Genomic DNA, 13,635 nt, shown 5'->3' with positions numbered 1-13,635 from the left:
TCAGGTAAATCTTGATAAAGATTTGCTTCATGCAGCACACAGTGCTCTTTCTGCAGAGGGACACCGGCACAGGACTGCTTGAATACAGTTGGCACCGTCCTACCACACATAATTTGGCAGAATAAAACAACTCTGAAAACTAATATATGCCATACTTTTCTAATCTAATTGCTTAGGAAGAAGTGTAACGTACAATAGGTCCTAAGGGGCAATGAGATTTTCTTCGATCTTTAATTTTTTTTTTTTCCCTCTTAAAATTGACGGCATAGGAGGCTCCTCTGAATTTAAGGAACACATGGTAAAGAGCTCGTACAGAGGCTGAGAAGGAGCACAGAGGAGGCAAAAAGAATATGCAATCCAAGCACTGGCATTCCCCACTTAACGAACTATGGCATTCCACAAGTGCTTGTTAAATGAGCCACCACCATATGCTCGACACCGTGAGGCATGTGGCAACGGCAAAACACGCTCTTGATCTGCTTTAAATCCACTCAAGGAGTCCGGGTGTGGGGACAACCTAAGTGGCAAAATATCAGGCCTAGAACCACATCAAACATGAGGTGCCAGGCGTTTGGAAAAGAGAGCAAGAGTGCAAAAATTAGTGAATGCTTCTTAAGAGGAGGACATGCTGACGGACATGGCACTCGGGCTGTATCGTTAGGTACACGAGAGGGTTCTGAGAAGGGTGGGCAACCACTGACATCAGCTCAGGAGAACGTAAAACGGTGGTCCTCAGGGTGTAGGTTCCACCATCAGCAGCAGTAGCAGCACCTGGAAACCATTACAAATGCAGATTCCAGGACTGGTGAAATTGTTTAGTTGGCAGTGTGCTCGCCTAGTATTCACCAAGCCCTGGATTCAATCCTCAGCACCACAGAAGCCAGGTATGATGATGGCACATGCCTGCGATTCCAGCACTAGGAATGTGTAGGCAGGAGGATTAGAAGTTCAGAGTCATTACTGAATTCAAAACGTGTTTAAGGACATCATGGGATACAGGAGACCCCATCTCAAACAAACAAACAATAAAACAAAACAACAACAAGAAACAAATGCAAATTCCCAAGTCTATTAAAGGTCTACTGAGTAAGAACCACAGGATGGGGTCCTCCAATCTGTTTTATGTGATCTGGAGTCTGGTCAAGTTGGAGAGCCACAGAGTCAGGGAACGAAATGGCTCCTTTCAATGAGCTAAGCAAGAACATGGGACTTTCTTCCACTCCTCACCCTTTGGCATAGTAATGCCTTGGGGGCTGGGCAGACACAGGCTCAGGAGGGGTTAATGAATCTCCATCTTCTCACAGCCTATGCAGGTGGCACAATGTTAAAAACTTACGCTTCCCACTCGTTTATGTAAATAGATGGCCCTTGTGTATATCCTTCTTGTAGCCTGCTCTCCCACCTCACAAGCAGATTTGAGAACCGAGGGCTGAGAAGAGTTAGGCAGAGGCAGGAAGTCAGTGTGACCTCTTGGCTTGTTAGCTCAGCAGGGATGACACATTTCCCCTGGCTTGCAAAGCTGCACCTAGCCTATGACCACCACGGCAAGAGTAACCCTCGCACAAGGAGGTAGTAAGAAGGCCACTGCTCGTTTTATGCTCATTCTAAAAAGCAGCAGGGATATGTCAGGATGTGCTGCTAAGTATACAGAGACATGTGTAGTCCCTGCAGACCCACAGGATTTGGCAGCACGTGGCCTTGGCTGGCCTTTTGCCAGCTATGAACTAATGAGTGATCTTTCCTGCTCTACATCTTCTCTCTGTTTGGATAGCTCGCGTTCTCTTCAGAAGCACTTTTGTTTACATAACCTTTTCCCTCTGGTGTGTTAGCTTCTGAGATGAGCACACCACTGCTGTGGTTGTTGCTCAAGTTATTGGGGCTTTCAAGTGGCCTCATCATGTACAATGAGTTCTTTATTATCCATCAGAACAGGAAGGACCTGACCAGAACATTTGAGGCCATAAATAATCCGATTCACTCACACAAGGGCCATGTCACAGACGCGGGGGCTCAACTGAACCTCAGGACAACACCTACAGAATGCTAACTCACATGCTCTGGAGATGCCTATCGCTCTGTGCCCAGCTGGGCAGATAGGCTCCCATACACGGACATGTCAGTATCCAAGGCTGTTGGCTGTTTTCTGCTATGTCTCAGCCATTTAGGCCACAAAGTACCTCTGTATTTGGTCAGTGCTGGTAGGGCACTGGTTGCTCTTATTATTATAAGTAACAACACAGATCAACACTCAGTAAGTTCCTTATAGAAAGTAAAAACAGCCATGCACTTTGATTCTACTTACATGAGGTACCTAGGGGTCAAAAAGCACAGAGACTGCAAATAGAAAAATCACTTCTAGGATTACAGGGAGGCAGCAAGGGTGAGATGCTGTTTAATGGCTATAGAGGTGCAGTTATCCAAGAGGGGGAAAGTTGTAGAAATGACTGCAAAATGATATGAATATACTTCATTTCAAACCATGCATTTAAAAAGGTTAAGATGATAAATGTATTACTTAAGAACATTACCACATTTTTAAAAAATTTAAGTAAACGCTATTGTCTTACTGTAGTTTACACAGTCTAATAGTTGACAAGGGACATACTCTTACTTTATAAGCATGTGCTATATGTTTGCATATTGTACCTAGGTGAATTTCAGGATCACCCTCAGTTTACAGATGGTGAAAGGTAGGTTGGAAAGATAGCAATTCACAAAGAGGTCAACTAAGATTCAAGCCTAGAGGGCTGCCTGCCTTCAACCCAGGACCCCAGAATCCGCATACGATGCTTATCATGTGAACAGCTCATAAGAACAGATTTCAGGGTGTTGGCAGAGACAGATGAAGATCTCCGGGCTGCTGACTTGCTCTGATGCATCACACTAACATGTGTTAGACATGTATGCAATAGTAGAAAGTTTGATGGAAGAATTAGTGGAGAGAACCCAGCAGTTTCTTGTCTGTGCAATTCTGGAATGCATGGTACCAACTCGGATGTTCTATTACTAACACATATATCAGACAGCCAGGGAAGGACTTGACAATGAAGATGTTACCATGTTGCCAGGCACGTCTTTGAGGGGCTTAGAGCTCAAAGACACATACCCCAGGAAAATCTGTCATGCAGCTTTTACATTCCACATCATGCTATATAGTAAAGCATAGAAAGAGAGCCTAGGGCATAGCTCGAGGGACCACAGAAGAGCTATAGAGTTAGGGGACATAGCTATAATGAGCAAGATATGCAAATGTGTGCCAAGTCATCTAGGGGGTTAAGGAGATCATGCCTCCTGCATCTGCAGTCTGCAAGGCAGCTGACCTTGTTCGGACAAACCCCAGGAAAATGCCCTGGGTTTGTGCCCAGTCCTCATCTACTGATCCTGAAACACACACTGTGCTCTGCAACACTTTGCAACCACTTCCTCACTGGAAAAAAAAAAAAAGGCTGGAATCTTTAGACAAAGCTTGATCCCCATTACTTCACTGCTCCCTGGGTTCATGCCATGCCTACCCGCCTTGGTGAGGGCACGGAAGTACCTGGTGTGTGTCAATGGGCCCACTGGTCGCTCGGGTCTTCTTGGAGGCAGTGCACCAGGTCTGTTCAGAGAGTTGGTCTTCGGTGGCCGAGGCTTTTTAGGTGGGATGGCAGGAACAGAGGGCTTCTGTAAATCCAGTTTTGGCTCTCTCTCTGGTCTTTCTTTAAGTCATTGTTTGAGGAAGCAAGCATGAAGAAAACAGATAGACCTCATGTCAGTGACAGCATTTAGATATGCATTGTTTATTCCCTGCTTTAAAAAAATACATATTGCTGTCATTTTTGAGAGCAAAGTTGATAGCAAAGAGCCCCATTTACCACTTACTCCTATTCATTCAACTAAGAAATAACCATAATTCACTGGGCTTCTTCTTCCTGGGCTTTTTTTTTCTCACTATTTTTTTTTCTTTTTATTCTAGTATTATTTAATAAACTAAAATGGAAAGAATTTCATATTCCACTGAAATCCCTCATGGAAATAAGGATAAAATAAGAGAATATGTACAGATTTGTTTTACATTCCAAAACATCTGTAATATTCCTACCGGTGATACTGATTATGAAAATGTGAGCATAAATCCAATATTGCAAATTGTATACCAAAAAAAAAAAAATACTCCCCAAGGATACCTATGCTTTTAGCCATTTATTCAAGAGGGAACAGTCCTTGTAATGGTACAAATAAAACAGGACTTTACTTCTTCCTGGGCTTTTGCTCGTGCTGCTACTTTAACCGCTGACCTAAACACGCCCCTGCTTAACCTTCAAAGCCTGGCCAAAGCATGGCCCTAAGAGCCTGTGTACTGTGGGCCTACAACTGATGCTCCATAGACAGTTGACGGGTTTTACTCTCTGATCCACATGACACTGGTTATAAGGGGGAAAAACAGACCCGATCGCTCTCAGATGAACCTCTGCAGAGCTCATCAGCCAATTACGAGGAAACGAGTTGGGAACAGAGCTCGTTTGGGAATCTCTATGCATATTTTGAACTTGGAAGACAAAGTGGGACTACTCCGATTTTGGGTTCGGCTTTTGGAGTGAAAGCAGCTTTTAAAAAGAGCTTGAATCCAGATCTGGTAGTCTAATTGGGTGGTGTTCAATGCCAACTTCAGTTTTTCCATTCCTATCTAGCCTTGCCTTGTGTATGATGAAAAAAAACATTAACTCGTAATCTTACTAATGAAGAGTGAATGTGTATGGTCCACTGAGGCACAGGCAAAATTCCAGTATTTATCTCTTCAGAATACCATTCATTGGCAAGTAACTCAGAATAAGTGGCAACAACTTAAGATGCCTCCTTGGGTACTGTACAGGTATCACTGACCTTATTGTGTTTCTAAAGGAAAACACACCCTAATCTGACATTATAAGAACTCAGTTTCTGGCACACTAGGGTCTGAGAAGGAGGGGTTAAGCTAAAAGGTGAAGGAGGGCTAACTCCCTGGCTGACCAACAGGAAGAGAATAAGGACAGGAATGCCAGGAACTTGCAGGATGACATGATATGGATTTTGGTGACATCACCGGGATACTAAGACTCAGACACTGGTACCCTGAAGGCCCTTTTGCTTCTGACTAGGGCTTTTGCCTCCCTGACTCACTGTGGCATAGGACAAGGACTCTGTGAGAGGAAGAGTGAGGGCTGTGTGGCTACTGGGTCAGCTAAGGAGAATGTCTGCTCACATATCCATCTATAAGCCAGTCAGCATGGATAGGGGATCAAGTATCATCACAGAGCCTGGCTGGGATGCAGATATTAGTCCTCCTGTAGGACAGGGGGCAGGTGTTTAGTAATTTCACAGTATATTCTTTTAGCAAAGAGCTGTTGATTGGGCATATGTTAAATAGCAATTTTTTTCCCAATGATCTCTAACACAGACTTGGCCTTCACAATGAGGTTCTAACGACTCAAATTTTACCTGCTTGCCAAGAAAGAAAGAGGCATATATCTTAAACAGCTTGCAATGTTGGCAAAATTTTCAGCAGGCTGATGTGAAATATTAAATCCTACAATAAAATTTCATGAGGCCACCAAGGAGCACCTTCAGATAATTATATTCATTAATCCAGTATTTCTCTTGTGGCTTCAAAATAACTGCTTTTTAAAAAGGAATTTGCTTGGCTTCCTGTTCATAATAACATAGCATTTTTTCATTAAAATATATGACCAATCAAAATGTGGACACCTGCTAAAAAGGAGCCCTTCCACGGCATGCAGATTTCTTTGGGAAAGACAGGCAGAGTGATGGGAATCAAGCCCATTTGTAAACTGGTCTGTGTGAGGTTTTAAGAGACCTCTCTGCCAATGGAATTTCTAATCTTTCTCTGGAGACTATGAGACTGAGTTGCTTTTCCCACCATGACCATGCCTCCCTTCTTCCCTCCAATATTCTTGACTGGGAACATGTGTCTGTAATGCTATTAGCCAGAGTCATGGGCCCAGCAGTGACCAAGGATAAGAGTTTTTATTTATCTGAATGGGAATTTCAGCAAGCCAAGACCACCCATCAGTGGTGAATGAGCCTTCCCCAAAAAACACTGAGAAAAGTTCAGGGATTATATGGAAAGCATCAGATATGTGCAGGGCCCTTGATGAGTTTACAAACCATCATCTTTGGGATGCAGGTATGATGGCAATGGTAGGCACATCATGAAGAGCCCTAATGTGTTCAGTGGCTGGGCTGGTTGGTTTTGATTTAATGAGAAACTCTGTTGCGATAAAGTGCCACACAACCCTCTCATATTTACTTCAAAATGAGATGTTTGGAAGCCATCCAACCACACCTGTAATCACCACATTCCAAAGAAAAAACAAATGGTGTGGGTAATCAGGACTAGCACCATGAGAGACAGCTTCACTGCTTGCTTTTCTAGGTGTGTCAATGAAGAGTTGATCCCATACCTTTCTCTTCTGTTCTGTTTGGAAGTGTTTCTGGTCTTTCAGGAGGTATCTTTTTAAGTTCATGTTTTCTCTCTGTGGTACCTAGGATGGAACAGCTAATTGCAATCAGAAAATGGTTTCTGCATTTCGTTAGTTGACACATCTACATCTAAATATTTATCAAGTATAGCAAAGGCAACAGATTTTTCCCCCAAGGTGGCTGATGGTGATATGCAGCTATTAATTGTTCAGAAACATAGCAGAACTTATTTCTAGTCTATGTCATGAAATTGGCTTGCATAGCCATGTGTGCTGGTATGTGCCTAGAAATATGGCAGTTGGGAGACCAAGGCAGGATCACTACAAGTTCTAGGCCAACTAGGGATATATATCGGGGGTAGGGAAAAGGAGAGGGAAAGGGAAACTGTCCTAAAGATCTGTATGCATATGAATATTTAATTAATAAAAACACCAATAGTCTTTTCTAAATATTTAAATACTGTTTCCTTGGACATTAAATGTCAAAGGATGTAATGGAGTAGACAGGCAGAATGTATAGAACACATAAAAGGAATCATAATAAGCATATTAAATTTTACAAATAAGAACAGGTATCACAAGGATCTAAACTCTCTCTTGTAATAGACTAAATATATGGCCTGGAATTGTTTAATAGGCTTGCACTATAAGGTAAGGCCTATATTCCCTTGGCCAGAATGGGGCTAGCCTTGCGAACACTTTGACCACTAGTGAATTAATTCCATCCTATTTCCAAGGCTGAGTTATATGAGGCCACCCAGTTTACACTTTATTTGCTGGAATGCTGGACATCCATGTAAGAGGTCAACTACCCTGGAGAAGCCTGATGGAATAGAAACTCACCATTTTGGTCATGCTCTCTTCACATTCTTAGCCCACAGAATCTATGGCTCTAGAAAGACCGGTATTTTATACCACTAAAGTTGGAGTGGTTTGTCATACAGCAATAGTTTCTAGAATATAATTTTGAGGAATACGCAGATATGTTACAGTGGTTTTCCCTAAATCCTTTCTCTCTGTCTGAATTTTCAAGTATTACATATTTCCCAGTACATCATTTTATAGTTGTTCTTTGCTCTTGTGGCTTGCCAGTGTTCCCTCACCTGAGGTCCTCATCATTGCTGTTGGCTTCAAGCATGTAAGAGCACCAGGAAGTAGCTAAAGCACAAGACAGTCAAAAGCACTCTTCTGACAGACTTGGAGGAGTACCTGACCGTCCAGGAGTACCTGGTTGTGTGGATGGTTGTTAGTTACTGAAATTGGAAATATGAGGCTTCAAGACATCCAAAAAACTTAAAATTCCACTGAACATATACTTCTCATGACTACCTTTAATGGCACTATACATTAAACACTGTTTCTGATTTATATCATTTACAGATCTGAGTTCTTTTTTTTTTTTTTTGGTAAAAGGAAGTTGATGGTGATGGGAATATGAATATGTATGTATTTCCTCATTACAAAGAAATTATCTTTTTATACTGCTGGATAAAAGAGCAGGAAGATGAAATGCTGCGGCTGTGCCTTACCTGGCAGAAATTCATTGCAAATGTTGGTAAAATTATTTCAAAAAGAATTTGTCTACCATGCTACCACATAGTCTCATTTCTAAAGACAATTCGATTATCTCCAAGAGTCTGATCCTTCTTACTCTATTCTAGCCTGCTCAATCCTCAGACTGCTCTCACTTTAATGCCTTGGGTTTCAACTGATTACTAAGGCCTCTAGGAAGGGGTTTTCATAGACGAGCACACAATTAATGTGTTATAATTTTAGGACAATAAAATATTTATATAGACAGAGCCACTAGGTGGCAAAATGGAACTGTTCAATGTCAGTGGGGCAGAATAGGAGATAGAATAAATACCCAATGTCAGGTCAAGCCCTGTAATTCTTAATAAGAAAGAAAGAAAGAAAGAAAGAAAGAAAGAAAGAAAGAAAGAAAGGAAGGAAGGAAGGAAGGAAGGAAGGAAGGAAGGAAGGAAGGAAAGAAGATATGTAATCTTCAATAGATTTTCCCCCCAAATTGGTGGTTTCCCCAAAAAACTTTTTAGAGAAATCACTTCTTAGTTAGAAGTCAGCCTGAGCTACAAAGCAAGTTTTAGGCCATCCAGGGTTAGAGTGAGAGACCCGATGTTAAAAAAACAAAAAGATTTTAAAAATGTATAAAAATTAAAATCTGATAATTTACATCTACTTTATATTATGTGATATATATATATATATATATGTATAATTATGGATTTCTAAAATTAAATACAGCCTTAATTTTGTTTTAGTTGTTTCTTGCTAAAATTAGTATATATATATATATATATATATATATATATATATATATATATATATACACACACACACACATTAATATATATTCATTGTGCAAGAAAATGGGTTTCATTGTGATACTTTCATACGTGTATGCCATGTATTTTGATTGAATTTATATCCTTCCTTGTCCCTTGCCCTCTTCAGTTTCTTTAAAAAATAAATAAACCACTTAAACACTCATTGACAAAATGAATTTCTCTGCACATTTAACTGCGAATGTTATAAAGAAGAGTTCCATTGGGAAGCATGACTCATCTTTATGTATGAGAATCCACTGTGAAGTGAGTTACTGTCTAATGATCACTTCTTCCTATATTATTCAACCGTACTATCTAATCTGCATAGAATGAGTAAACTAGAATTTTTTTTTTCAATTCTAGAAAAGAATCAAGAGGGAAAGTATCTACGGCTAGAAAAGTATCTTTTTGTTGGGGAAAGTGAAGTAAGTGCAAACTTTGGCTATAACCACCTAGGACAGGCAGTGATAGCTCAGCAATTCTGTTCATATACAATGACGTGATTCCACAGGAAACAATCATCACTAAACTGACCCTCAGGAAGGACAACAACTGGGTCTTTGCTTCCCAAAAGCAGATTGTTTAAAAAAAAAAAAAACAAGATCCAGTTCATTTTAAAGTACTTTCTGGCCATTTTCCTTGGGGACCCCAATTTCTGCACTGTAGTAGAGACACTTTTTAGTGATATGGGCTCTTTTGTTTGTTTGGGTCTAAGAAAACAGCAGCTCATTTTAAGCCTGCCTGCTGAGAGCGAATCACAACCCCAAACTATCAGTCTATGGATCCAGGGAATCTTGAATAGTAACAAAGAAGAGTTGAATTTGTGCAAAAGAAAGATGAACATTTTGTTTGATGGATCTGAAAGGTACATTACCTGCCCCTTGTTTGATGACAGGAGCGGATGGAGGTGGCGGTTTCTTGGGTCTCTGAAAAATCAATCAAAATTATACATGAGACTGTTGGCAAGCTGTAGTATCACAGACGGACCACAGCCATTGTTTCCTATGTGCAGTGTGGACAATTTAGAGAACCTCTCCAAAAAATTGAGAAACTCTCTCTCTGGGGACACCAGCTTTCTTCTGGCACCTCTAAATAAACACCGAAGCAAATTCAGTTGGCAAAACAAAACTCAGACCAACAAATGAAACACCATTTCCTGCTTTCTAAATTTACAACAGCCTTCTGGAAAAGCTCAGCTCAGCAAAAAAAAGGCCTGAAACCAGCAAGCACAATGGTGCCCCTACGCTGAAACCACATTTGCAATTAAGATTTAATCAGTTGAATAACAAGGGGTTCAACAAGAGTCAGCATGAAGACTCAAAATCAGACCTGGGAGGATATGTGGAACCTTCAACTAAATGCAGGCCGAGACTCTACTATAGGAGAAACATACTAAAATCTATAGTCCTAAAGAAATTAAACAACAAGGAGGACCCTAGGGAAACTGCTCAATCCTTATTCAGAAGGGCAAACGGGATAGACATTGGAAGCAGGAGAAGACAGGGAACAGGACAGGAGCCTACCACAGATGGCCTCTGACTCTACTAACCAAGGTATCGAAGCAGAGGCTGAGACTCATAACCAAACTTTGGGCAGAGTGCATGGAATCTTATGAAAGAAGAGGGAGATAGAAAGACCTTGAGGGGACAGGAGCTCCACAAGGAGAACAACAGAGCCACAACAACTGGGCCCTGGGGCGCCTGCAGAGACTGATGCAAGGAGAGGACCTAGACCCCCTGCACAGATGTAGTCCATAGACTCAGTCTTCAAGTGGGTTCTCTAATAAGGGGACCAGGGGTTGTCTTTGGCATGAACTCAATGGCAGGTTCTCTAATCATCTCCCCTGGGGGGGTGCAGCCTTGCCAGGCCACAGAGGAAGACAATGCATCCAGTCCTGATGAGACCTGATAGGCTAGGGTCAGATAGTAGGGGAGGAGGTCCTCCCCTATCACTGGACTAGGAAAGGAACATAGCGGGGGAAAAGAGGGAAAGAGAGAAGGTGCGATTGGGAGGAGATGAGGGAGGGGGCCATAGCTGGGATACAAAGTGAATAAATTGTAAATAATAATAATAATAATAATAATAATAATAATAATAATAATAATAATAATAATAAACAAAAGGTAAAAAAAAAAGTCTACCACAGCCTGGCAAGTTCTCCCTTTTTGCCTCTTTCTTTGCCAAAGCTAAAAGGTCATTTGTGAGACCTCATACATAGCAGTTATACCTTATAACATGTGATAAACTGGAATGGGTGTGGGTTTTTTCAAATCGGCCTACTATTTCTTTTTCTATTACACATTGCTACTCTATCAGTGATGGAAGTAGCAGTGCAATCAATAGCATTCATCCCTGAACCGGTTTCAGAGTTTGTGAGCTTTTTCTTGTCAGCCACGATTGACTGTAGAAAGGAGATGGGCAAAGCTGAACCAGCCAAACATTGCAGTGGTCAGTACTGCCATGCTAAGGGCAAGGGAACAGTTATCCAGAATGATAGCACTAAGGAAGTATGCTTATGGAGAGGGCTGGAGTGTCTGTTTCACATCACCGTCAACACTTGTTACCTTCTCAGGCACCATACATTTGTGGGTCTAGGAAAACTTCATAGACTATCTTCTGCTTCAAAAAAAATGTACATTACCACGGGGACCACAAAGGGCTCAGCCTCCACTCTGACTTATCTTTCTCTGAACACAGAACTAGGCTTTAGAAAGAATTTGTTTCAAATAAAATCCAGAGAGTACTAGACACGCAGGAACTTTTTATCTTGGGGTGGGGCGGCATCCGAGCATGTAGGCTTTGGATTCAATAACTTTTCAGCCTGATTGTTCATTAGCTAGTAAGGCTATAGCATGGTAGGTAAGAGAAAGAGTTCTGGAAACTGAAGATCAGTATAAATCTCTATTATTAGCCAAGGATGATGACTAGTAACGTCACCTAGCTCTTCTTTCTCATCAATAAACTAAAATTGATATTATCTTCCTCTTGGGAGGAGGCAGTTTTGCAAGAAGAGTTAGTAATCTTTGACTTGGGCAACTCATGTAGCAATTCTATGAGGAAGTGATATCAATCTGCCCATGCCACTGTTGAAATAATTGAGAGAACGTCCTTTCCCAAGGTTACCAATCTATTGAGGCAAGCTATTAAATGGGCTAGAGGGCACTGGAAGTAAGGCCCAGGGCTGTTTGACCCCCAACACACTCAACCACTGTGAAGGCCCATAGCTGGAGAACAGCCACGAAGCTGGCATAACACACATGGAACTCATCAAAGCACAGGCAACTGTATGATGCTCAGATTGGAAGGAGGAAACAGTTATCAAATTGCAGCTACACTATGAGCTCACCTATGTTGTAACATAGAAAAGTAGAAAGACTGGAAAGAGTTACAGCTAACGTGGTGATTTCTGATTAGTAGGATTATATGTGTACACACCCAGGTATGTTTCCCTGTACTGTATGTGTAAATGCAGATAACCAGCTTGCTCATGAAAAAGCAGGCTGCTCTCAGGGCCTCCTTCCCTTGAATATAGGCCCTGCGGTGAGTGGGTGTTTGTGACTCAAGGTCTCCCAATATTCTGTTCCCTTTGTCAGCTTTTTCCCGCTCCCTATTAACTCTGTCCTCTTCCTTCCTTCTCTGTCTTGGTATAAACTAGTTTGGGAACAGATGTGCATTCACCTAATGAAGTTGTTGCCAACACCTTGCCATTGGACCTTCCTTCGCCTCAGGATCAGAGCTACTGCTTATTCATGAAACTGACAATACCTTATGGCCTAATTCTTCCAAGCCAAGTGCCAACAAGGGGGATGTCTTTCGCACTCCTTTCTGGTCGGAAATATTTTCTGACTTTTTTAAACATTTTTATTTATTTGGTGGATGTGGTAATGTGTGTGAGCTTGCCATAGCCTGTGTTTCTCTCCTTCTACTCTGGGGGTCCTAGGGATCAAACTCAAGTTGGCAGGCTTGGAAACAAGTACTTCTACTGGCTGAGCCATCCCTCTGGCCCTAGTTTAACATATCATATAAACAATCTCCCATAAGCCTCCCTCGTAGAAGCTCTTACTCCAGAGACCTTGTCTCAAAATACATGGGTAAAAGGGGGGAAAAAAAAAAGAAGTATCACATTGCAAAGTATCGCATTTTATGTGATGACTGGGCAATGTAAACAAAACAAAACAAAACAAAATAAAAAAACTTGCTGTTGTGTAGGGTTTGGCACGTAGCAGATACATGAAATGTGACAGGGAAAAATGGGTGGGAAAAAAAGGGGAGAGGAGAAAGGAGGTTGAGAGGGAGGATGGAAAATGTTGTAACAGCAGGCTGTGTAAAAAGTGGTCCCAGCAAGTATGTCTGTGAGTATGGCAATGGGAGGAGAATTCGTTTATGATGGGTTTAATGGTCACAGCAGAGGCAATTAGGACACTCATTTAAAAGGAAGGGGTAGTTTGCAAGCTCTGAGCTGTCTGTCCTGGAAGTACCACACTGGCTAGGCACTGGCCAGCAGAGGGAGTTTATACTCCTCCCCCACTTTTGGACTGATTCCTCTTTCTCTGGTTTTATTAAGTTTAACAGATTATAATAATTACATCATTTCTCCCTTTCCTTTCCTCCCTCTACACTCTCCCATATGCTCCTCCTTGCTCTCTTTCAAGACCCAGGTAGTTCTAGACTACCTCCTCAAAAACTAAAGTACTTCACATGGGTCGCCTTTTACATTTTAATGTAACAAAATGGGTGATGAGAACTGAAAAGGCAGACCAGCAAACCTCTAGCAGAATAGGATGGTAATAATAATAATAATAATAATAATAATAATAATAATAATAATAATA

The 13,635-nt window shown here is 41.5% G+C and overlaps 1 protein-coding gene across 7 annotated transcripts in view; it reads right to left on the bottom strand.

Annotated features, from left to right (window-relative positions):
* The window catches only part of Sh3kbp1 (SH3 domain containing kinase binding protein 1), a 361,003-nt gene that overhangs the window by 49,133 nt on the left and 298,235 nt on the right, over positions 1-13,635 (bottom strand). For 6 of the 7 annotated variants that reach the window (XM_055615757.1, XM_055615760.1, XM_055615758.1 and 3 more), the window contains 3 exons: positions 9,678-9,729; positions 6,441-6,521; positions 3,539-3,698 (listed from right to left, as the gene is read on the bottom strand). In XM_055615757.1, the coding sequence (XP_055471732.1) occupies positions 3,539-3,698; positions 6,441-6,521; positions 9,678-9,729 (293 nt within the window). The remainder of the gene's footprint in view (positions 1-3,538; positions 3,699-6,440; positions 6,522-9,677; positions 9,730-13,635) is intronic. The other variant, XM_055615759.1, reaches the window with a different exon arrangement.

The sequence above is a fragment of the Psammomys obesus genome, unplaced genomic scaffold, assembly GCF_907164565.1.
Source record: "Psammomys obesus unplaced genomic scaffold, mPsaObe1.curated_primary_1811, whole genome shotgun sequence".
Taxonomy (NCBI): domain Eukaryota; kingdom Metazoa; phylum Chordata; class Mammalia; order Rodentia; family Muridae; genus Psammomys; species Psammomys obesus.
This window is presented reverse-complemented; position numbering and strand designations above follow the sequence as displayed.